The 23,865-nt window shown below is 43.5% G+C and overlaps 2 protein-coding genes across 4 annotated transcripts in view; one reads left to right on the top strand and one right to left on the bottom strand.

The window, feature by feature from the left end:
* The first annotated feature begins 1 nt into the window (after position 1).
* AP3M1 (adaptor related protein complex 3 subunit mu 1) lies at positions 2-19,187 on the top strand. Of its 2 annotated transcripts, none has more exons than XM_063405884.1 (9): positions 2-132; positions 8,733-9,008; positions 9,637-9,808; positions 11,914-12,051; positions 13,980-14,065; positions 14,427-14,560; positions 15,208-15,415; positions 16,743-16,887; positions 18,152-19,187. In XM_063405884.1, the coding sequence occupies exons 2-9, from the start codon at positions 8,736-8,738 to the stop codon at positions 18,250-18,252; spliced, it is 1,257 nt and encodes a 418-aa protein (XP_063261954.1). In that variant the 5' UTR covers positions 2-132; positions 8,733-8,735; the 3' UTR covers positions 18,253-19,187. The 2 variants fall into 2 exon arrangements, with proteins under 2 accessions (XP_063261954.1, XP_063261953.1); XM_063405883.1 differs by lacking the exon at positions 2-132 and adding an exon at positions 148-390.
* A 2,430-nt stretch (positions 19,188-21,617) lies between these two features.
* The window catches only part of VCL (vinculin), a 56,372-nt gene continuing 54,124 nt past the window's right edge, over positions 21,618-23,865 (bottom strand). For both annotated transcript variants that reach the window (XM_063405881.1, XM_063405882.1), the window contains one exon: positions 21,618-23,749. In XM_063405881.1, coding sequence (XP_063261951.1) covers positions 23,603-23,749 — 147 coding nt within the window. In that variant the 3' untranslated portion in view covers positions 21,618-23,602. The remainder of the gene's footprint in view (positions 23,750-23,865) is intronic.

The raw sequence follows: 23,865 nt of genomic DNA, 5'->3' as shown, positions 1-23,865 counted from the left end.
CGGCACCGCCACCGGGGGGCGGGGGCGCCGGGACGAACGCACGGCCGCGCCGGGCGCCTGACGGGGCGGGGAGCGGATCCCGCGCCGCCCGCCGTCCCTGCCCAGCCGCGCGCTGCCGCGGCGCCGGCCCGGGTGGGTTTAGCGCCCGGGGGCCGCTCCCGGCTCCCGCCGGCCGCCGAGGCCGAGCGGTGCCGAGCGGCGGTGAGGGGCGGCGGTGGCAGCGGGGCCGGCGGGCCCGCGGTGGGAGGGGGCCGTGCTCGGGCGCTCGGCGCAGGCAGCGCCCCGGCCGCCCGCGCCTCCCCCGGGGGGCGGCCCCGCGCCGCCGCCGGGCCTCGCCGCCATCTTGGCCGCTGCCCCGGGAGCGGGACGGGCCGTGCCGGGCCGGGGGAGGTACGTGGGGCGCGGGGGCCCGGGCCGTGAGGGAGTGGGGCGGCGCTGCCCTCGCTCGGGGGAACGGGATCCCGGCCAGGCGGGAGCCGCCCGCACCCGGTCCCGGCCGCGCTGGTTGGCCGGAGTGGGGCAGGGGCGACATCCCCGTCAGCGGCGGTAGCGGTAGGCTGCCCCGCAAATCCGAGACTTTCCGGTTTACCCGTTTCCGTTGGTCGGTGCCCATTTAAATACAAAATCGCTGCTGTGTTTGAATAAACTCCCCCCTGTTCCGTTGTTCCGGGCTGGGCGGAGGTGCGGAACCGCCCGGCAGGAGTGAGCAGGGCCGGGTGAGAGCTCGGTAGCGGCGGATCTGCAGCCTGACGCTCCGGGATGAGGCGCAGGGGTGAGGGCATTGTGCCCGCCGGTCATTCCCCGTGGCTGTCAGGGCAGACAGGACCGGCGGGAGGGCCGTGCGGGAGCCGCCGTTCGCGGCACAGCCCGCAGCAGGGCCGGGCCCGGAGGGGCAGCGCGGGCGGGGAGCGGCGCCGCTCACCTGGCTCGATCTTCGGCAGCACTGCTGCAGCCATGGTGTCTGTATTCGGGCTGTTCTCGCCTGATTAGCAAGGGGCCCTGTCAGTGCGGATCTGCATAATATGCGCTGGCAATAAACCCTTTATCATCCACCTCTATGCACTGCACATCGCTCCTGCCCTGTTCGGTACCCAGCGGTGACTGAGTGGAGATTGTCGCTTCTTTTCTTTTGTTTCAATTCAAATCTGCTTTGAATTAGTAATACACTTACCATCTTTAGAGTGATGAATGGTTCGTACCCATTAAGTGTTAATCAAACTGGAGGAATAGCGTCACCAGTCAATGTAGCTTTTCTATAGCCAACCAGGCAAGAAATCAGACTTGAATGATGAAAATTTGTGTTCATAGCAGGCAGACTGCAGTATGGGAGAGGAAAAGGTATTTTGCTTGAAAAGCAAAACCAATTCAGTTTCTCATGCAAGAGGTAAAATGATGGAAACGATGTTTTACAAAAGAGCTGACTACGCCAACCAGAGAATGATTCTGTTGTGGGAGTTCCCAGCAGGTTTGAATCATACATAGCTTCTCATTTATTTATTAAAGAGAAGAAGAGGAAATATCTGAATGACGTTTCTCTGTAAAAAATGGCTCAGGTTTCATATGTGCCGTGTTGTGTGCTAACTCAAAAACACAAGCAAACTTGGTTCTTTTGGGGGAGAAATAAAAGGAACAAACAGATTCTTTACTGCCTGTGTGCGCATATCTAAAAATTTCTTGCAAATGGCAAATGAAACCTGAAGAATACTCCATGCCCTCTACTGTTTGATTTTGCTGGTTTTATTCAGAAATTAAATTTTCTATTGTGCAAGACAGCTATGCACCAGCTAAGTCCCAGGTATTCTCTCATATAAAGATCTCCTTACATGAAGAATCTTTAATCAAAATCTTGTCATGAGGATTCAGAAAAGAGAAGTTGAAGTTCTTGAGGTGAAGTCTGAACAGTAGGAGATGAGTGGTAGCTGTAGTTCATGGCTGTAATAATGGCAAGAAACCGAATTAAAATTTGTTTAAAATATAAAGTTCCTTTCCCTTACATCACTTTAATTTTTCCCCAATTTACAGCTTCACATATAACTTTAAAAAAATTAATAGAGAGAAGGCAAGTTAAATCCTTTTTATGCTTATTTAACATAATATATAAAAGGCAGCCTTTTAACAAGAGCTTCTTAGAAAAAGGGTGTTCATGAGACTCATTCATACAGGATGAAAGAATTCGAGTGCTGCTTTGCTGTGTCCTCCTGGAGGAGGAGAAAGGTACAAGCAGTTGAGTGCCTCCTTTCTGCCCTGTTTGGCCTGGTTGGGGCAGAGTGCACCCAGGTTAGGAAGGGCGGTGATGCACAGCAGAGTTCAGTGGTGCTGGCTGGCTCTGGTGGAGTGTTCCAGTGGTGCATGGCTCTGTGGCACTGTGCTCATCCTTTCTGGAACCTGGAGTGCCTCTTCAAAGACAGCCTGTGAAGGAGAGTAAAGCTGGTAGCACTATTGCTGTGGCCTGTCAGACTTACTGGAGGAGTGAATTGGGAGAGCATGGTGGAAAACGTCTTCACAAAGAGCTACTGACTTGGGGCTTTGATATCCTAGGATTGAATCCTGCTGCCTTGTCCATTCAGAGTTCTTCATGGTTTGCCTGGAATATGAGCCAAATTATCAATATTTTCCTGAAAATACTATGGACAGTAAATGTGTGGCGTGATACATTGTCTGTGTCCATTTGGCCCTATCTGTCTATTCAGTACTGCATTCAGAGTGAATTTTTTAAGCCGTCCCTTAGTAGTCCTAAAGCTGCTGGTTCAGATGTAAGTTGTCTTTGAGATATTCTACCTCCATGTAAAAATGTAGTTTTAGCAATGAATTTTTAATTGTTTTGGTGTGGTTTTTTTTCCTAAGAAACTCTTGATTTTCCAGCTTTTACAGCAAAGCTTTCTATTTTTGCAGGTCCCAAGGGGAACTGCAGTTATTCAGGATCTAATATTGTTTGATTATTCAGAATTTAATATTGTTCTGTTGACAAGAGATGGAACTCTCTTGCCAGCAGTTAGAAGATTTATACTAGAACTAAATTGAACAGAGGCGCCATGCAAGCGTATTATTGGAAAGCTCATCAGACAGCACATGAAATGCACAAATTCTCATGCAGGCTGTAATTGCTATTGGTAAAAGAACAGAGGAAGTTGCAAATTTTGTTATGGATACCAAACACTGATTTAAGACAACTTCAGAGTATTCTCAAAGGACTACTTCCTTTTAAAAACAATTTCAGAAAGTTACAGTGTTTAAATGAGAGCAAAGATAAACAAATATATGCTGAACATCTGGGAAGCAAAGCATTCAGTCTTTAATAGGGATGATCTTGCTGATAAAATATGTCTGAGTAGTTGTACAGACACAAGCACTTCATGGTGTTGAGTAAATACAAAGTTTTTCTTCACTAACAGAGAGGGGACAACAAGCAGTTCTTAAAAAAGGTTGCAAAAATGTTTTTACTTTGATATGCAGATACCTAAGCTGTAAGCATCTTATATGTAAAAAGATTCAGGACACTTGAGCAGCATCATTAAGACACAAAAACAATAACAGGAGCATAAAACCCCCAGAAATTACAGATCATTAATGTTTAGTAAACCTGAGACTTCCAGATTTATCAACTTGAATCACAGCTGCTAATGATGTGTCAGGTTTGTCCTGCCAATTACACAATATATCAGAGCTGCTATGTTGGTTGTCTTGGAAGTATTGTTGAGGGGACTAATGGGACTTCTCTTTATTAGGTTTGCTGGTTTGCAAGCCAGTGAATGGGTTTGGGGAGGTCAGGGACACGTTTGTGTCACATTTTGAATTTATAGGAAAAAGCTAAAGTACTGACTAGCTGATTGTGACAAAAATACGAGCTTTACAATAGAAATAGAATTGGCTATTTTAGCTTATTTGTCCAGATTACTTGAAGCATTTGATTACTTTCCATTCACTTGTCACTAGAAGTTCATTTCCACACTCAGTCTACCCCCACTGATCCTTCCACCCTTCAGAGCAGCTATGCCAAGTTCAGGGAACACTGAAGCTGTGGAATAGTTTCCTAGTGATGGTCCTGTTTGGAGCTGTTTTCAGTAATTAGTACTAGCTCTAAAGGGCATTGCAGAGGTCAGTGATAAATTCCTCACTTCGTGATTTCCAAGCTTTGAATGTAACTCAGCTCAGTGTTACGGAAAAGCAGCTGTTGACAGTATTTCCGCGTTAATTACATTTTAGAGTACTTAATTGTAGCTAAGGACAAGCATGTGCAATCAGTCTTTTTTTCCCATGCTCCCAGCATCTCTCTCTTGCCAGTGAGCTCCACTTTTGTCTTGTGAGCCTGCTGTGACTTTAGTCCAGATGTGTCCGTGCCAAGAATTTGAAAATCAGTAACATTGCAAATCCAGATTTAGTCAAAAGAAGAGACATGGAAACAGCTCATTGAAGCCGTCTTAGTTAAAATATGTTTGTCTTCTGTGTGGACTTCAGATTCAGGTGGGATGGAAATGACAGAAGAATCACGTGGAGTTTTGGATGTCAGAGGAAGGATGGGAAGAGGCTGTGAGACTGCAGGGCTGCTCGTTGCTGCAGATCCTGTAAGGTGCCTCACAGTCAGGCAGTAACACAAAAGGGTGTCAGTCTACTGAAAATGAGCTTGAGCAGTTTCCTTTGGCCTAGATGCAAACAATGATCCATGTACACCTTCAGTCTGCTCTTAGGTAGCCTAAAAGCAGAGCAGTGGGAGGCATGTCCTTTCAAATAGTCCTGGAAACACCTTCAGTACCTCACATGGAGTAGTTGTATGCTGACATCTCAAAGTGGTGTCTGTGTACACTGCTAGAGGGAGAAGAATCTCATGATTCCTCAATTCTGGTGATGTACTTTTGCTACTGTTTCTTGAAACTTAGGATCTTTGTTTCAAGACCTTTACCCTCAAAGTGCTGCAGCCTTAACACACTTGCTGTTGTCTGCACATGTGAGGAATCTTGACGTTACTGGCTCGATTTTTTATGTTCAGCATTTGTCAATCTTTTTTGCTTTTCAAGTCTTATGTTCTGATGAGACAAGAAAGTCAGGTACTGAGAAATTAATTCAGGGATCTCTACATATCTGAAATGAACTCTGGCACTCAAAAATAGAGTAACAGAGAAATCTTCAGTATTTGGAGCAATGTAAGTAATTTTTTGTTAAATAATACGTTATATATATTGTGTTGATATTTTGTAGGGTTACTAGTTCTGAGATATTCAACATGAAATCCATTTTTAATCAGCTGGTGCCAATTGCTTGACAGTGTATGGGATAAATCAAATTACTTAGTCATGTGTACAATAGACTGATGTCCACACTGCCATAAGAGCGCCTTTATTCTGGGGAGTGCACCGACTGAGCTGCCCTTGACTGACAGGGCAGGGCTTGTGCCCTGGGGCTGCCTGCTCTGCACTTGGGCTGCAAGGAGAGAGCTTCAGTTGTACAGAGCACTTCAGATTAGCAGCAAATTAGCATACTGCTAAAACTTGTGAGGGAAGAAAGGAGTGTGTGAGAGGATGTGAAGGGAAGTTTACGCTAGAAGCAGAATATGTATCATGGGAAATCGTGTAATCCCTATCTTCCTACTTAGAAGATAGGGTAGGCAAGCAGGTGGGATTTTACTGCTCAGTTTCCATAGGTACTACAAAGCTGTCATCTGCCAAGCGTGGTGCCCTGGATCAGTTTGCTGCTCTGGTTCGCCGTGAGGCCACAGAAACACTGCCATGAACACGGCTGGTTGGGGCAAATGAGTGAAGAAGGGCAGTGGTCAAGTACTGCCTCCCCTTCTGGCTACCCACGCCCTCCCTTGGCTGCATGTTGAGTCATGGTCTAATATCCTAAGGGGAACTTAGGGCAAAAGAAGGGGCCCTGCTGTTACAGTCATTTGGTGCAGCAGGAGCTTGCTGTGATTGTGTGGTTTGCTGCACAGCTGCCCTTGTTAGAAGTATGTTGTGACAAATGCAGCCATTTCTGGTCTGTAGATGAATAGAGTCTGGATGAACATTAACAGAAGCACAACTGCTGGGGCTTACAAACACTGTCTGGTACTATTTGTCAGAGTAGCATTGGAAGCTCCTCCAGAACAGGCTGTGGATCAGCTCCTCTGAAAGTGAACTCTTACCAGTGCTGCTTGTACTGGACTCTGGGATGCAGCTTTTTGTGCATTTAATAGGAAATGGGTCTGATATTTATTAACAGATATGCTATTGTGTCAATTTGAAAATGTATAGAGATCTATTCTAAGCTTTATAGCTGAGCAGCTTCGTATGTGTGGGCAGCCATGGTGTTGAACAATACTGACATTCAGTGGTTGATTATACTTGCCACCAGTGTGTGACTGTCCAGGAGATTTTGGAAGGCTTTAATGTTCAGCACTGGTGAAATTCAGAACATGTTTACTTGAACTGGATTAAAGCAATTGTGTCAAGGCTCCTTTATAAAAATGCTGTGCTCACAGTATTAAAATTGTCTGGGTTTTTTTAACAAACTAAATTAGTTAATTAAACTAGATTAATTTGGTCCAAGAGAGATAGCAGAAGCATGCAGTAACAGTTTGTAGCTTTGCTTCCTTTACCACTTCTAAGCAAATTTGCAGTCACAGTTTCTAAAAGAACTTCCCTTTACATTCCGTCTTGGCTTAGATGAATATTTTTGTCCACCTTTTGACTATTGGTCTTTTTTTGTCGGCTCCCAAAGACAGCGTGCTCTTGGCAGGAGGTATCTGAGACCTGGCATGGCCCCAGTGAGGATGAGCACACTGCTGTCATGCATGTGAAGGAGCAGCTGGAGTTTAGAATTTGAAAAGCTGGATCTTGGCTCTCTTCCCACATCTGCTGACTTAGGTGGAGGGACATAGTATGCTGACAACCTTCCTGAGCTGTCCTCTTTCACCGTCTTTGGTGAGCTTTGGAAGACATACTTTTGTCAGAATCTGGAGGGCCAGACCATTTTTCATTGTTACGAGTGTATTGGTAGATGAGTTAGCACTCTGGGTAGTTTAGATTGAGACACAGCAACACAAGCTCACTCTGGTGCTTATTCCAGTATTTTGGAATGAGATTTAGTCATACAGTGTTTGGACTCGTTCAAATCTCTGTGGGACTGGGCCATGTGCATTAGATGCTTCCATGCTATCTTTACGTTAGTGTGCCAGAGTTAACAGAGAAGGAGCGAATTTTATGTGCATTTTAGGACAAGATGCTGGCCAAACATGATAAAATTAATGAAAACTATGGTAAGTTTTTGGTAGTGTGTTTGGCTTCTCTTGGACATGCAGAGTTGATGATGGTCTTCCTGTTTCAAGGTGTGGACACCCAGTAATTGCCTGGTCTCTTTCCAGTCACGTTTGAATTCCTTCAAAGACTAACTTTCAGTTCTGGATCTCCATTGCTATCACCCGCCCATTCCCACCACATGCCCTGTGCCTGCTGTGGCACTCTCTGGCAGTGTAATAACTTGCATTAGGAAGCTGATGTGACCAGCAGCTCCTTTCGCTGGGTCAGTTTCTGGCTGCATCATTTTCCTGATGTAGATAATTGCAGAGCCGCAGACCCATTCAAATCAATACATGAGAGGCAGAAGGGAAGAACAGCCAGTGCCAGGGGCAGCTTCCTCAGCTAAGATGAATTTATGCTTGACATTGAGTACCGGGTTAACTTCATCCTGAGAAGCCGCTGTCAGGGTTACAGTTGGGTTTCTTTTCCAAGCCCCAGTTTTCACAGGTACTTATTTCTGTAAGAGGATCATTATGCTGCAGGTCAGCCAAAGCATTGTATCTGTCTCATGTAAATGCTGAGGAGATACACTGGAGTCTGCTAGCATTTGCCTCCTCTGTAGATGCAGAGATAATAGTCTATTCAGTTTATCAACTAGTTAATTCACTTACTATTGCATTGAAAGTTGAGAAATAGACTTGGAATTCGTTTTTATAATAGGCACATAAGCTTCTTGCTCCATGAATAAAATGAAGGATCAGCAGCTGAAGCATGTTATTTGTAAATGTTTATAGAGATAAGAAAAAAATTACATTCCTTACCTGCAGCTTATACTCCCCTTTTACATAAGTGAGTTTTTAAGTGAAAAACATTTTATATAAACATACTTCATGCATGCCAAGCACATTTGAGGCAATTTTATTCATTAAATCAGATTTAAATGGCTAGTTTTGTGTACTTCTAATGAATTCCAACCCTTTACCCAAGTGCAGCTTGGCATGGATCATAAGACTAATCTGCCAGCAAGTAAAAAGCACTTTTCTGTTTCGACAGCTGAAAGCTGACAAGCTAAAGAGCTGTATCTTTAAGACAGAGCAATTCCAAGTTATGTGGGCAACTGCCAGGCCAACTGCAGTGCCATAGGAAACCTTCTGTACGAGTAACTCTTTCACGTCGGCAAACACGTCTGAGCGAGCGCCAGCTCCTGGGAGCCAGCTCCTCTTTAAGGAATAAATTGCAAACACCAGATAGGGATGAAAGTGGAAAACGAGGGGGCTTTCTTCATGCTTGTATTATGATATACATTAGCAACTTAATCCAGTGGCAAATACTTTTTGGTGGAATGTTCTTCTGAATAAAGAAAATGGAATTCAAAGAAAAGCAACAAAGCAGATCTTTCTCCTAAATTCACGGTGCGTGTTAATAAAGAATAACCATCGTAAGAAAGGGAATCTGGGATAAGAAATGTCAATCCACACATGCCTTTGTTTATTTTAACTTCTTTTAATGTGTTTCCAACAGAAAATGATCCACAGCCTGTTTCTTATAAACTGTTCTGGTGATATATTCTTGGAGAAGCACTGGAAGAGCGTTGTGAGCCAATCTGTGTGCGATTATTTCTTTGAAGCTCAGGAGAAAGCAATCGATGTTGAGAATGTGCCTCCTGTCATCTCGACTCCACATCACTACCTCATCAGCATCTATCGGGATAAAATCTTCTTTGTGTCTGTCATACAGACAGAAGTGCCACCGCTCTTCGTAATTGAATTTCTGCACCGAGTAGCAGATACTTTCCAGGTGTGCCACCATTCAGTGATTTTAAAATTCAGTGTCTGAGGGGGGCCCACAGGGAAGCCAAAGAGGGACTCTTCGTCAGGAACTATAGTGATAGGACAAGGAGAAATGAGTGCAAACTGAAAGAGGGGAAATTTAAGCTAGATATTAGGAAAAAGTTCTACACTGTGAGGGTGGTAAAATAGTGGATAAACAGGTTGCCCAGAGAGGTTGTGGATGCCCCAACTGTAGCAGTGGTCAGGGCCAGGTTGGATGGGGCTTTGAGCAGCCTCATCTGGTGGGAGGTGTCCATGCCCATGGCAGTGGGGGTTGGCACCACCCCTTAACACTCTGCGTTTCTATGATTTTAAAATAACTTCAAGGGATTTTTTTGTATAAACCTTTGTAACTTAAATAGTAGTACATCACATTATATTATTTCACTGTTCATACTTGTACTTATTTTCAGTTAGGCGATAAATATAATATTAACGATATGATGCCATCAGACTATAGAAATAGTCAGCTTAGGCACTAAAACGCCTTCATATATTGGAGAGTTTCTTTAAGAAAAAAACCAACAAACTTCTTTTTGCAAAGCTTTCTTCCAGGAATAAAAATCCTCTCTTTTGTAATCTCTGAATTTGTTTAGGATTACTTCGGCGAATGTTCTGAGACAGCAATTAAGGACAATGTAGTAATTGTGTATGAACTTCTAGAAGAAATGCTGGACAATGGCTTTCCACTGGCAACAGAATCTAACATACTGAAGGAGCTGATTAAGCCTCCCACAATTTTGCGCTCTGTTGTCAACTCCATCACAGGTATGAAAATACGTAATTTCAGTAATGACAGCTGCTTAAAAAAAGAAGCCCTATCGTTCCTTGTAGCTAAAAATTAATATATTGGTGTGAATCTGTAAGGTGAGAGCACTGTCCTGCCACTTCTCATCCACAGGAGTTGAATAAAAACAACTCCCTCCTTATTTGCAGTTTACACGTGCCCCCTTTGCTGTCCTCAGGGGCACTGCCTGGTTCAACCACAGCTGCTGAAGTCCCTCAGGAAGAGCAGCTCCTAACACAGTCAGGACATACGGGAGACAGGTGCTCTGGGATTGGTACAGAGCTCACCCCAAGCCTTGGATAACTGGGGGGCACTGGAGAAGGTTAAGCATTTTGTGAGAAATCCTCATAGGAAGGATATTATAATAGCTACCTAATAAATCCCTGACGGGTGGGAGCAGACAGCATGAAGGGAAACCTGTCCTCATGGTCCACCCTGCCCCCACCACTGTGCAGCACGTGGATTCATATGGATTTGATTTCGCAACTGATTTCAGGCTCTTGTAAATGGGTCTGTCTCGCAGTGATGAAGCCAAATGTCTGTCAGCTGAGCTGGAGGAATCTGTTTGTCTGGCAGGGTGAAGGGAGGTGAGCCATGAGGTGTCACATGGGGGCAGAGATGCCACACGGTCGCCTGTACATTGTGTTAGAGAAGGGGAGCAGTTGGGCTGCAGGGCCACACACGCAGTACTCAGAGGAGCTGGTCTTTAAGGCAGTAGATATGGTTTAGTCTTGGAGTATAAATCCCATTAGTCTTAATTTCTGTTATTTGGAATTTAGTTAGGTTTTTCAAATGTGGATCGGGATGCTTGTATTTACACATATGAAAAAATGACATTAATGGACGAGATGTACCTCTGTAAGAAGAATTAAGACTCCTGAAACTAAGGGTTGCAGCATCAAATCCTCTTGTTTTATCTAAAGCCTTATTAAAATTCCCTAGGAGCCTAAAACACCTGCCCAAGGCAGCCTGCATCTTGTCACTGTCAACAGCTCAGCGCTGAGCAGGTGGAAACAGCAGCCTGAGAGGTCTCCTATCCACCTGGCCTGGCAGCACTGCTGCACCCTGCAAGGCTGCTGAGGGACAGACAGTAACTGCTCCTCTTCAGAGATGCAGTGGGGACTGCATCTCCTCCCCTGAGTTATAGCACATACAGGGGGAGTGGACTTTAGGATGGATTTGTTTGAGTAACTACTTCTGCTAGCTCAAAAGAATGAAAATTTCTGTTTTCTGCTTGCCAGGCTAGGGCCTGCCCATGAGATTTTGTAGAAAGGTACCTGCTGGCCACCAGCATCTCAGTGAAGCTGTTTCATGTGGCAGGACACGCTGCCGTGTTCATTGTGCGAAAGGGCACAAGGCAGCATGAGCTGTGGCAATAGCCCAAGACCTACTTCAATAGCAGAGGCAGTTGTTTCCACTGTGCTGGCATTCTAGCATCAGTCACCTAAGCCTCAGAAGTGATAAGATTTTGGGTTTTTTTCCTTTTTAAAGTATCATCAATTTACTTTATAACTAGGTAGCTCAGGAAGCCTTCTTCTCATGCTGGATAGAATTGAGAATCAGGAGCCAAGGGTGAGAGCAAGGCAGGCAGGGACAGTGGCATCGTTGGTCAGGAGCCCAGAAGCTGAGGCAACAGGTCAGGGACAGGATCAGGTGATAACAGGTCATCTCCAGCTCAGTGATTGCCAGTAACAGCCACCAGGATGGGACAGGACAGGCCAGAAAGTGCAGTCTGGGCCGGGCTCTGGATGGATTTGACACATGGTCAGCTGTAGACATGACTGTCATGTTGATGCAGGGCAGCTCAGATGGGTACCAAGGGTGAGACCCTCAGCCTAACACAGCTCCAAGCAAAGATTGTAGGAGCCCTCCCTAAGGCTTCTTGCACATCTCTCTTGCTAATGACTCTTACCTGTTAATCACCCCTGAAGTCATCCAGCTCCAGTGCCTTCACAAATAACACTGCAGGGGCCCAGGCTCTAGCCTGCAGTTCTTGGGGACAAGCCTGACCTTGATTTTAATTCTGACAGTTGAAACACTCCTTTTGTAATTAATAGCTGATTTTGAGTTCCTTTTCATTTTTAAGGCAGTAGCAATGTGGGAGATACACTTCCCACTGGACAGTTATCCAACATTCCTTGGCGCAGAGCGGGGGTAAAATACACGAACAACGAAGCCTATTTTGATGTCGTTGAAGAGATTGATGCGATTATAGACAAATCAGGTAAGATGCCTTGCAAACTAATATTTGTTTCTAAAGTGTGTTTACATGTAGCTAATGATGTTTTAGAGAGAATACAGTCCAACCTTCTTATTTTTTTTGCATATGTTTTATATACATGCATTTATATCTTAGGTAGAAATATTCCACTTAAGATCATGAGCTTAAATGTATTTCTTCAGTTCATCTTAAAACAGCAACAGCAAAGTGCTCTGGGCTGTTTTGAGAACATCCACAAGAAGTATGTTTTCTGTTTGTATATCGATTATCTCATAATAGGTGTAAATGGAAAAAAAAGTAGTTGAAATGTGATGAGAAAATTATCTCCCATTGTTCCTGCCAACAATGTACTGTAGTCCTTGAAGGCCCTCAACTAAGCAAGACAAAATCCTTCATTAGCTTTCTTCTGATAGCAAGATAAACTTGGTGCAGTATTGTTTTCCTTATATTTAAACTGGAGCCAGATATTATGAAGCATAATAGTACTCCTTTCTTTTCTGTGAATGAAACGTATCATTTTCAAATATAAAAGTCTTTATTCTGAGATTTAACTTTGAGGAGGAACCTGATAACTTATATACCAAGAAAAAGGAAAAAAAAATATGCAGAAAGAAAGTTGCAAAGCTGTGGGCTGGAACCTGCTGTTTTGTTCAATATTGGGGCCAGCAGTTAGCAAGGGTGAAGACTGCAGGACGCCCTTTTGTGGTGGAGCTAACATCTGAGTATTCATTCAGTGCTGCTGTGGTAGCACTGTCAGTGTTGGTTTGGTTCTGTATCACCTCAGCAAATGCTTTGGCCACCGTTGGATAGCCTCAAAGCTATAGTGCAGCTCTCCCAATCTTGAATCTAAAAGAAGGGGGCCCTTACAGGGCCCTTGTGGAACGTGCTGATGACTGTGTTACTGTCCCAGCTGCCTAGGAGTCCCAGGAGCAGTGTGAGTGCCTATTCTGAGAGGGTACAATCAAGCCCATGGTGAATTTCTGTGTGTATTTCAGGGGAAAACTGTGTGCAGCGAGTGTTTAATTTCCTACTGAGGATCTGCAGTAGTCATAGCTACCCTTTTGTGCTCTGATCCTGGGGAAGAACCCTTCTTTATACCTTCACTAGGACTGGGCTGGATAAGGTTGCTCCCCTTGAATAGGGAAGTTATCTTGTTTCATAGGGATATGGTCGACTGCTTTAACCTGAAACAAGATCCCTTCTTCTCAAACAACATATAAAGCCACCATTTCTCCTTCCCCTTGCCTAGATGAGCCAGTGTCTACCTATCTTCTAAAATTACCTTTGCATGTGGAGTTAATTAATTAGTCCAGAGTCCTGCCTATGCCTTTCTGTATGTAGGGGGTATTTCAGGAACTGAGCATTTCCTGGGTGAAATACTCTTGCTTTGGGGTTTGGAGTTTTTTGTTATAGATTTATTTAAAATCAAGATGAATATTTAATTTCATTGTTAAACAACAACAGTGTTAAACAACCATTACTTGTGAAAGCCGAAGTTAATCAGAGCTTTATAGCACTTAACTGCATTTTGACATAGACTGTTTTGGTGTGCTTACAATTCCCTGCACCTCTACACAACTTGCTCATTTTCTGGAGAACAGGGGACAGGGATGAAAGAAAAGATTCAGGTCTGATGTGTTATGAAATTCTTATTTGCTTATTGCTGGCAACCAGTTCAAGCACATCCAGTACAAGTCCTGTGTAACAGCTGGCACAAGTATAATGAACCAGTTTGGGACAGGCTGTTTGCTCTGCTCATGTATTTTAGCAAGCTGCCCAGGACACAGGTAACTGGAGTGACCTTTCCTAGCTGGGCTTGGCATGTTGTTGAGCGTTGTGCAAATGTCATCTGTGCCCTCTAGCTGCACTTCACCACATCTGTTAGGCCTTTCATAATAATGTTAAGTCAAGTGTCTTGTTTTTGCCTGCAGGTTCCACAGTCTTTGCAGAAATCCAAGGTGTTATTGATTCGTGTATTAAGCTCTCAGGAATGCCAGATCTTTCTCTGTCTTTCATGGTAAATTCAGCCTATATTTGGGAATCTTAATTGCTCAGGATTTATTTTTCTTACTGATCAGAGTTAAACAACTTTAAAATCACTATCACTATTTCATGTGTTACACATATGGAAAGTAACAAGTTTTGCATTATCCTGTAGAAGCTGCATTGTTCAGTAGCTGGGATGGCTTTTGCTGTTCATAAACATTCCCTGACAGGAGCTGCTGTGCCAGCTCAGATCAGCAATGCTCCTAGCTCAGTACCATGGCTCTGATGATGGGTCCTCAGAGTGTAACAAACAGGCAGTGGTAGTGTTCAGCAGCCAGCGCAGACTGCTGCTACCTGAGGAGATCTCCCTCACCCCTTGGCACTCCTTGCAGAACCCACGGCTGCTGGACGACGTCAGCTTCCACCCGTGCATCCGCTTCAAGCGCTGGGAGTCGGAGCGGGTGCTGTCGTTCATCCCTCCGGACGGCAACTTCAGGCTCATCTCCTACCGCGTCAGCTCCCAGAAGTACGTTCCCTTCCCGCCTGCTCTCCCTGCTGCCCACCTCCTCCTCAGGGGGATCAGCCTGCCTCTGAAATGGGGGCGCTCAGCTCCTGGCTCAGCTGTTGCCCCATCCCCACTAAAAGCAGAAAAGCATTTTTCAGTGACTGCAGATACTCAGCAATCATTTTTCAGAGCAGTAAATCCCACGGGACAGCGATACAGGGCTGTTCAGTCCTAGGGACTGCTGTTGGTGCCAGATGCTTTTTGGGTAAGTCTCTGTGCACAGGGAGGACTCTGAGCTTCAGGACACGAGTAAAGCAAAAAAAGTCCAAACTGCAGATATTTTCAAACTAAAGCCTGATCTGACTGGTGGCTCTTCTCAGACTTGGATCAATGAGATTACTGTTTAAAAAAACCATCAGAAGAGAGAATAGGACAAGGTGTTTGAAAGAAAATAAAGAAATTTTTTTTCCTGTGATTCTCTGCTAATAAAATAATTTCAGCAATGATGCTGAAGAGCAGAGTATCACTTCACTTATCACTTCTGAAACAAACCAGTTCTAACTTTTGAACACCTACTAGAAACACAAGAACCATTTATGAGAAAGTGCTTTAATTTTTCAAGCAGAGAAGTAGCCAGGATGCATTCAGCTACTGTCTTCTCTTTTCAGCTTAGTGGCAATTCCTGTATATGTGAAGCACATGATCAGTTTTAAGGAAAATACTTCTTCAGGAAGATTTGATGTTACCATTGGACCAAAACAGAACATGGGGAAAACAGTAGAAGGAGTTGTCATGACAGTTCACATGCCAAAGGCCGTTCTCAACATGAACCTCACTGCTACACAAGGCAGCTACACATTTGACCCAGTTACTAAAGTAAGTCTTACATTTTTATTTATTTAAATATTGCAGATAGCATTACTACAAGTCACCCATTTTGCAGAATACTGGAACAGTGTTCCACACTTGGCAGAAAACTCTGTTCAGCATATGTTTATGAATTAAAAATTTACCTTTTAAATCTGCTTTTTCAAACTTAGATACACACCAGCTCTGATTTTTGACTTGGTCAGTATCCTTTTCCTTCCCTTCCTCTCTTTTCACCCACTATCATCTTTCCTTAGTGGATGCAACAGTATTTTGCTGATAGTGTCAGCCATGATATATTTTGCAATACATGTTATAAATGTGTATTTTTCTGAAGAAAATGCACTTGCCTTGAGAAAGGGTAGACAGAAAAATTGAGAGTAGGAGATGAGAAAAAATTTCTTCCAAAAGTTCTGCCTAAAGACACACAGGAAAATAAAGTGTCTGAAAAAACATGTCTTGGATTCCTGATTCCTTGCCTCTGTGTTGGGGTTTGAGACCTAAATTTCATAAAGCTCCTGAAGCCCTTTAGTACCCAGGAGCCATTTTGCTGAAAAGCAGTTTGAGCCAAACCCTTCTGCTGGCTCTAATACCCTGCTCTGAGCTTTCTGCTGCCCTTGGAATATCTCAGTCAGCAATTCATTACAGTTGTTAGGGAAAGCTCTCCAAGCAGCATTTTGTTTCAAAAACTATAGACCTTGTTTTTAAAAGAAAAGCACAAACAAAAAAATACTTTAGGTGTGCTTTCCTCTCTGCAGAAATAAGTTTTACTGTGTTTTTATCAACAGCTGGAATAACTAGGTGGATTGAACGTGCAAAAATTTTTAAAAGCATAGAGAATTGAGGTTTTTCCTGCATTCATGAGTTTGTGATAAGAACAAACAAACCACCTCATGTGGCTGAGGAAAGGGCGTGCTTGGTTCCACATTTCTCCAGTGAGTGTAAGAATCACTGGCAAACAAGGGAGCTTTGAGGAAGTTAGTCTGGCTTAGACATCTCCTTTGGTCCAGTGCCTCGCTCCTGCCCTCCTCATTGCTGTGTTTAAGTTTCTGTGGTCTTTGTGCTGGTCACTGTCTTGGCTTCACAGATCCATCACACACACCAGGGTCAGTTATCCTCAGCAAAGGGAACAAGGTGTTCTCAGTGTGCAGGCCACACTGACAGGGTGAAAAAAGGCCCCAGGCCTGCAGGAGCCCTCTCCCAGGCACTGAGGTGATTCTCAGGGCTCCCAGGCACCTCTCTGTACCCAGCCTGCAAAATAAAAGCTGGACGCGAGCTTGACCTCATAGGCTGTTTCCTAGAATGGTGCTACTGCTATTCTCTCCTTCCTGACAAGGTGCTAACATGGGATGTGGGCAAAATTACCCCTCAAAAGCTACCAAACCTGAAGGGCATCGTGAACCTGCAGTCTGGAGCCCCCAAGCCAGAGGAGAACCCAAGTTTGAACATCCAGTTTAAGATACAACAGCTTGCAATTTCAGGTGAGTGGGGGGTATGACATGAAATTGGTGCTGGCAGAATGAGTTGGTGTAGGAAGTGAAGTGGGAAACTGTTAATCATTTAACTGGAGATGCAGATCTGAAGTCAGCTTGGTCCGAAATGATAAAGTCTGATTTAACCAAACCTGACAGTTTACCTTGCTGGAAATTGTGAATTCCCAACTGTTTTGCTCAAGAAAAAACTGCAAGAAGTATACAGAACAATGGATTTTTCTTTGTTGACTGGTGCATTAAACATGCAAACGTATCCTTTAGTGAAGATGGATGGATGATGATTTAGTGTGCTGCTCCTGACTTGCCTTGTACCACACTAAAGCTCTTTCTAGTGGTCATAAAGATGCATTAAATTTGAAGAATGCCCCTCTTATTCTTTCCTTCTGGAGCTGGTTAGTTTTCATCTTTGAAACAGTCTGCAAGTCAAAGCAGAATGAAGTCTATAGGGTAATTGCAAAAGTAAATTTAAAGCAGACGAGGCCTCAGTCTGCAAACACATCATGTGGGTTGTCCCTGTATAAAATGCTTCTCCAAGCAAGCCTTGCAGGGCTGAGGCTCTGACAGTGCAGGAACTCACGTTCAGAGAGGAGGAGGAGGAGGATGACTGAAGGCAGCTGATGAGAGTTGGTGGCAGTACCTGTGGTACCTTTCTGGACAGGCACCAGGCTATGGTCTTTGTGGCCCCTAGACTGAGTAAACAACAGGTCCTGTGTCAGAGCAGAATCCTGCAGTTTCCTCTTAAACCAGCTTAAATCTAGCAAGATAGAGCTGGTCCAGAGGCTGGACACCAAAGATAACAGACCTGTGAGAAAGCACGGAACAACCTGAAGCTGTAGGTAATGAATAGCTACTGGCCTTCCTCAAGAACAGCAGAGGGATTGCTGATTCTTGCAATTCCACCTTGGAGTGAAAAGAATGCTGACACTTGTCCTTTGCTTCATCTCCGTGATGGGAAAGGAGTGCAGTGTACAGGAGCTGTGCAAGATAGGCTCGGTTGTTCCACAGTTCATCTCCTGGAAGGAGATGTTGGCTTATGGAGTAGAAGAGAAACAAGGTAGTGCCCTGCCAAGACAGCCATGATTAGGTGACAAGAATGTTCTCATCTGCTGCTTCAAACCACATGAACTTGTGAAAGGAAAATGAGATTCCTAACCAATGCTAATGTGCTTCAAGACAGCCGGATTTCTAATCAGACTGCTGTGATTCCTAGAATGCTGCTTTTAACTTTGTACTTGTCTCTGTCTTTTTTCAGGACTGAAAGTGAATCGCCTAGACATGTATGGAGAAAAATACAAACCTTTTAAAGGTGTTAAATATATTACAAAAGCAGGAAAATTCCAAGTCAGGACATGAGAAGATGCTAAGAGGAAATTCCCCTTAAAAAAACTTGACTGCTTAGTGACTTATGTTGGTTAGGTGCCAATTAATTAATAGACACTGATTAGTTTGGGATCAAAGCATTTGTGCACAGCAGCTCTTAAAATGAAAGCATAGCTTAGTTTTTCTTAATATGGCTTTAAAATAAGGTACTTTTTTTCTATTACACTTCCACTCTTTTTTTACTGAATTGTTGTGCTGGTGAATAGTTTGATATGGGCAACCCACAGAATGTTGCAAACACTACACTGCCAGTCAGATACCAAAGCCCTGAGGTCAAGCACATTCTGAAGGCCAGACAGGCCACTGGAAAAGTCTTCTGGTGGCATCATGTGTTGCTGCTGCAGCTGCCTGCAAAGAGAGCCCAGTTCCACCCACAGCCAGCTGCAAGCTGGCACTCCACAAAGCAGCACATAAATCCCTTCAGAAACTGAGAGCAGCAGTGAGAGGGGCAGGGGTCCCCCCGGGGCCTGGGACATTGCAAGTGTCACTCCTGAAAAAGCTTCTGATGAAGTAAAAAATAATTTGTGTGTTGTTTACAAGAAATCGCCTTTCTTAAGAAGCATTTGCCTTAATCAGCTTTCATTTCTGCCATCTGCAGATGAGCTGATAAAAATAACATCCTGCATTAAATCTGGGAGGTGATTGTTGCTTCTGTAATCTACTTTCTTTCCATTCAATCTCATGATCCCCATCATTTTTTTAAGAATACAGTTGCAGAGAGTAAGATCTATTTTTTATGTGAAGCCTTTGCTTTGATTTAGATGTTCCACTTGTGTGAAGTGGATGCCACCAGATGTGTGCAGTGTGTACCTTCGAGCGTAGCTTTTTAGATAGCACAATAGAAGTGTTAAGTGTATTTAATGGTTGTGTGCTTTAATGTTCTGAAATAAAGGGAACTCTACTGCAAATATGTCTCACCTTATGAAATGTTCATGCTCTTGTAAACTATTCAGGATGCTCTTAAGCAGGAGCGTCTAATACACCATTAAACAATGGCTGTTAGCTACATCTTTACTGAACTTGATCACTGTGCTTAGAGTTTTAAAAGGCTATTAGGAGCATGACAGGTAAAGTCCCTTTCGTAGTTCTTATTTTTAAATGGAGAACAACTGTTTATGATATTTCAAAGACTGAACAGTCAGAGCAAAGCTGACTGAACTTCTAGTTATACACCAACAAAAACATCTCTCTAAACCAATACATACTCCAGAGCAGCTATCAAGTTCCAAACCATGCAGTTGGTCAATATTAATTAAGGGTGGGATACTGGAGACCCTCTGTTTCTCTAACCTGTCTGGCTTACAAATCAATGAGTAGGTACGAGCTTTGCTTCAGATGAAGAGTAGGAACCAAAGTCACGCAGTAGTCAAAATTTCAAATACTGGGACAAAAAATGATCCAGCCTGGAAAGAGGAGGGGAGATCCATCTGAACCCTGGCAGCAAGGCAGCACGGAAAGATATGAGCATAAAGTCTCTATTTTTAACTTTGGTAATATCATTAGGGTAAACTTGGCCACATAAACAACATTTGAACATTTTGAATTTCTAAAATTCCAGAAAATAGAACAGCACTAGGAAGAACCAGCATCTGGTAAGATCTTCCATTTGTGTAGCCACAACCCTGGTTATTAAAAGCTACCAGCTTTCTAGTCTGCCTTTTTCAATGCATCCATCAATTCAACACTCACCCTACAGTTCCGCTCCATTTCAGCAAATGGCATCCTTCAGTTACAGTAAGTGTAGAAGAAATCTTGTCCTCAGAGGTAACTGGTAGCACCCCAAGCTGGCATCTGAGCAGCTGGAGCTGCTCTGCATTAGCAGCCTGCAAACGCTGCCCCCTCGGCCTTTCAGAGCTGACACCGTCAGGAGGTGTCAGAGCTCCAGCCGTGACCCCGGTGCTGCCTCCGTGTGGCACGGGCTGGACACGGCCCGCGGGCACCGGGAGGGGCCACAAGCGCTGCTGCCGGGGAGAGCCCCGCTCAGCACCACAGCTCTGCCTGCAGAACTGCACTCACCGTGGGAACGGGTCTGGCCACACGGAGGAGTTGGGTCAGGGAAATGCTTGCAGGTGTGTCAGGCCAAGACCTTTTATTGGACAGGTGCTGCTTCCTTCTGTATCCGCAAACACTGGAAGCTCAGCTGCAGAAGGGGCCCTGTGTTCCTGTTCTGTTTTTAAAAAAAAAGCACCAGCATCTCTCTGAAGTGTAGAGTTTAGGGAACCAGAGGATAGCATTAGCAAGGAATTACACCGCCAAGTTTTGATCTCCCCTTCCCCTCATGTCCAGATCTGACAAAGGTGGTTGTCTGTCAGAGTCTCATCTTTCAGATATGGAGAGAACTGTGTGAACAGTACAAAACTCTGAATTCTATCAATTATTACTAAATACCCTCTGGCACTATGGGGATATGTTTGGTACTACAGTACCCATAAACACTGGTTCCACCAAGTCAGAACATTGTGTGCTGGTAGAAATTTTTAGCAAGAAAAAATGTTTATAAGACATTCGTACAGGGATGAAGGAAATACAGCAGGGGTTTCACAATAATCACCCTTGCATTCAGTTTGAGAAGTAAAATTCACATTAACAAGATGCTGGTCAGAGTAGCAGTTCCTCCCTTACCACCAGGATCAGGCCAAGGCCATTGCAAGTTTTCACAATAGAGCAGATCTGTTATGCCTCAGGAAAATCACCTGTTCTCTCCCACTGAACATAGCTCCCAGTAAATTCTTTGATTACTAGTTTGACAGGCACAAAACACAAAACCCTTTGTTTCATCTTCTCCTGTTTGAGGAACTTTGCACTTTCTTTCTGATCAGAACACGTAGAAAGAACTGTTCTTTTGCTTTAGCTTTTTGCTGCTCTTCTTATTACAGCATCATCCACTGCTGTTACCATTAACACTCAGAAGCTGATATTTGTACAAATGCATTTTTATTGTTTTAACAGAACCAAAGAAAGGTTGAAAATATTAGACTATACAATACATTTTGGTTTATAAACGAAGTTTTATAGTGGTAAAACATTTCTAAGTGACATTCATGGTCTGGTTCAAATTTTTGCTGCACTTCAGGTCTGAAGACCAGTAGTGTTCAAAACTGCAGTAAATTGCATAAGGTGGACAAGTATCTCTGCTTCTATAAACAGTTCGAGAACTTAGAGCAAACATTCTGGAAGAATATCAAAGGCAACCATGATTCAGAACTCTCCTGAAAACATTCCTCAATAAACAAAAAGTGATCTTTGGCATAAACAATTATGTATTAAAGGCATTAGTAATATTGCATTAATATCATTCAAGCAACTAAACAGTGATGCTAAAATAATAATAATTAAAAAAAAAAAATCTCAAAGAGAAGCCTGGATGGCAGGAGCAGGATGAAGGGATGTGAGGAGCATTGTAAAGCAATACAGGAAGACTATTTAGAAAATCCCTTTAAAATAATCCCTACGTATTCAGTGTTATGTACTATTAAATAGAAATTACTACATTAAAATTATGTTAAAGATCTGATATAAACCAACCAAATGCATCCAGGTTAAGGCTCTGGCACCCCTTCCTTTCTCTTCCTGTTGCAGGTAACTGCAAGGAGAGAGTACTAAGGAAAGATCCTAAGTACCAAATATTTCATAACACCCAGACACAAGGAGCAAATTCGAGACGAACACGCCTTCTCTTGCTGAGGTCAGTTTGAGACAGTTGTATTATCAACAGCTTCACTTCCCTTTTTAGATAACAGTGCAATGAGGGGGATGGAGGGGAGAAGGTCCAAGCACAGAGTAACTGTTGTAGGCAGGTAGAGGACAGCTGGCTGTGCTGTGTCTCTTCCTTGGAGCTGTTAAGACTGAGAAGTTTTTCCCCAAGGACACTTCTGTTCAAGGTGGTTTGATCGTGCAACAATTCTCAGCAAATTAAGAGGATATTATGAGGTCAGTGATGATTTGGGCAAAAGTCTGCAAGTATTCCTTGCAAATGTAGAAACTCATTCTCAAACAAGTTTTCCTTTCTATGGGGCAATTAAATGAATGTGTATGAATATATATATGTGAAGGCATATTCAGTTATGGAAGGATAAAACATCACAAGTCTATTTTAGTAAGGGGAGGGAGTTTAGTTTTATTGTTGTCATTTTGGTTGGGATTTTTTTTAAAGATACAGTAACAGTTTGTTCAATTCACTTGAAAAAAAGATTTTGAGACTCCAAACTCCACAAGCAGTAAAAATAATGAGGTATGTGCAGCATTAGGAACCACCATTTGCTGGTAGCCACCACCTTACCTAGGGAGGGTTTCATATCCCTGCAGAGCTCAGGTTTCAAAAAGCTTATGCATTGTTGGAAAGAGGAGCAGTGAGGCTAAAGGTATTTTTAAATTGAGTATCTTTATCTTTTAATTTTCTTCTTGAGCAGCTGGAATAACATTAGGGAGGGAAGAGGGAAATAAGAATAATTGTATGTGCTCATTTGGTTTTCAAAAAGGAGGAGCCAGCATGTGGCATTTCCTGGTCCTGGACATGCAGTTAAGTTAAGAGAACCAGGATTTTTCAGCTCAATACCTTGCTGAATTGAGCAAGGAAAGAGTTCCATGATTTAAAGTCTCTAGCCATAAGGCTCAAGTCAACAGCGTGCCTCTAACATCACCTGCAAAACCTTTCAGTACAGTACGAGAGTTCTGAATGCCTGCCTACAGGCTGGCAGGAGGGGGCAGGGACAGCTCCAGTTCTGTTAAAGTACTTTGCCAGGCAAGAACCAAAAGCAAAAAAAAAGGCATTTCAGACATGGAGTTTTAATCCCTGGTTTACAACTGTTCTGGTGCCCCACCTTCCCTTCTTTTAATCAAAACCCCCACACCTTCCATCATTTCTGCATGATCTTAGAATAGCCCAATAATTCCTGTTGAGAAGTTGAATGTTTCTGTATCAATGATTGTCCCTAAAAAACTGCCAAGTAACCAAGTGTCCTAAACTCTCAACACAAGCGTAAAGTGAGGTCCATGTTTTACATCATCACATGGAAACTACTGGAATATACAGTGCATAAATGAAATGTGCTTCTGGGAGTACAGAATTCACTAAGAGAATCTTGAAAAGAAAAAAAAAAAAAAGAACTGTCTACTGTTGGCAGCAAATTAGAGGTGTTGGATATCAAATGTGTTCCAAAGACATTTGAAATGCATTATCTTATAATTCATACCCTTAGAATGGGGCATTAGCATAAGCTAATCTTCAGCTCATGTATACAGCACCTTTTGCTGTTAATATATCTCTTCTGTTTCCAAAAAAGGCATTTTATGTTACAGAAAACAATACTAATGTGGCAAGTATTTACTGATACCATGGGGTCTTTCTGACCCAGCGAAGAGTGAATCCAGCATCTGTTCTTATCTTAATGGATGCTGCTTCAGCTTCTCTCACAGTTTCCTTCACAGACTGCATGAGATTCTGGGCATTATGAACCAACATCTCTGTTGCCTGTCAAGAAAAAGAAGAATTTCCAATATATCAGTAAATACCATGATTAGGACAGTAGCATGTAAACTCTTTGGGCACAAAGACTCCCAGTACAAATACATTAAGTCTGCTGCCTG

This window comes from Prinia subflava, chromosome 9, assembly GCF_021018805.1.
Source record: "Prinia subflava isolate CZ2003 ecotype Zambia chromosome 9, Cam_Psub_1.2, whole genome shotgun sequence".
Taxonomy (NCBI): Eukaryota; Metazoa; Chordata; class Aves; order Passeriformes; family Cisticolidae; genus Prinia; species Prinia subflava.
This window is presented reverse-complemented; position numbering and strand designations above follow the sequence as displayed.

What these genes read in the sequence shown, in the direction of transcription:
- AP3M1 (XM_063405884.1), top strand. Translation starts at nt 8,736, where the DNA reads ATGATCCACAGCCTGTTTCTTATAAACTGTTCTGGTGATATATTCTTG. An exon ending in TACCGCGTCAGCTCCCAGAA is followed by an intron (nt 14,561 to 15,207) that starts GTACGTTCCCTT and finishes TTCTCTTTTCAG; the next exon opens with CTTAGTGGCAATTCCTGTAT. An exon ending in CATTTGACCCAGTTACTAAA is followed by an intron (nt 15,416 to 16,742) that starts GTAAGTCTTACA and finishes CTTCCTGACAAG; the next exon opens with GTGCTAACATGGGATGTGGG.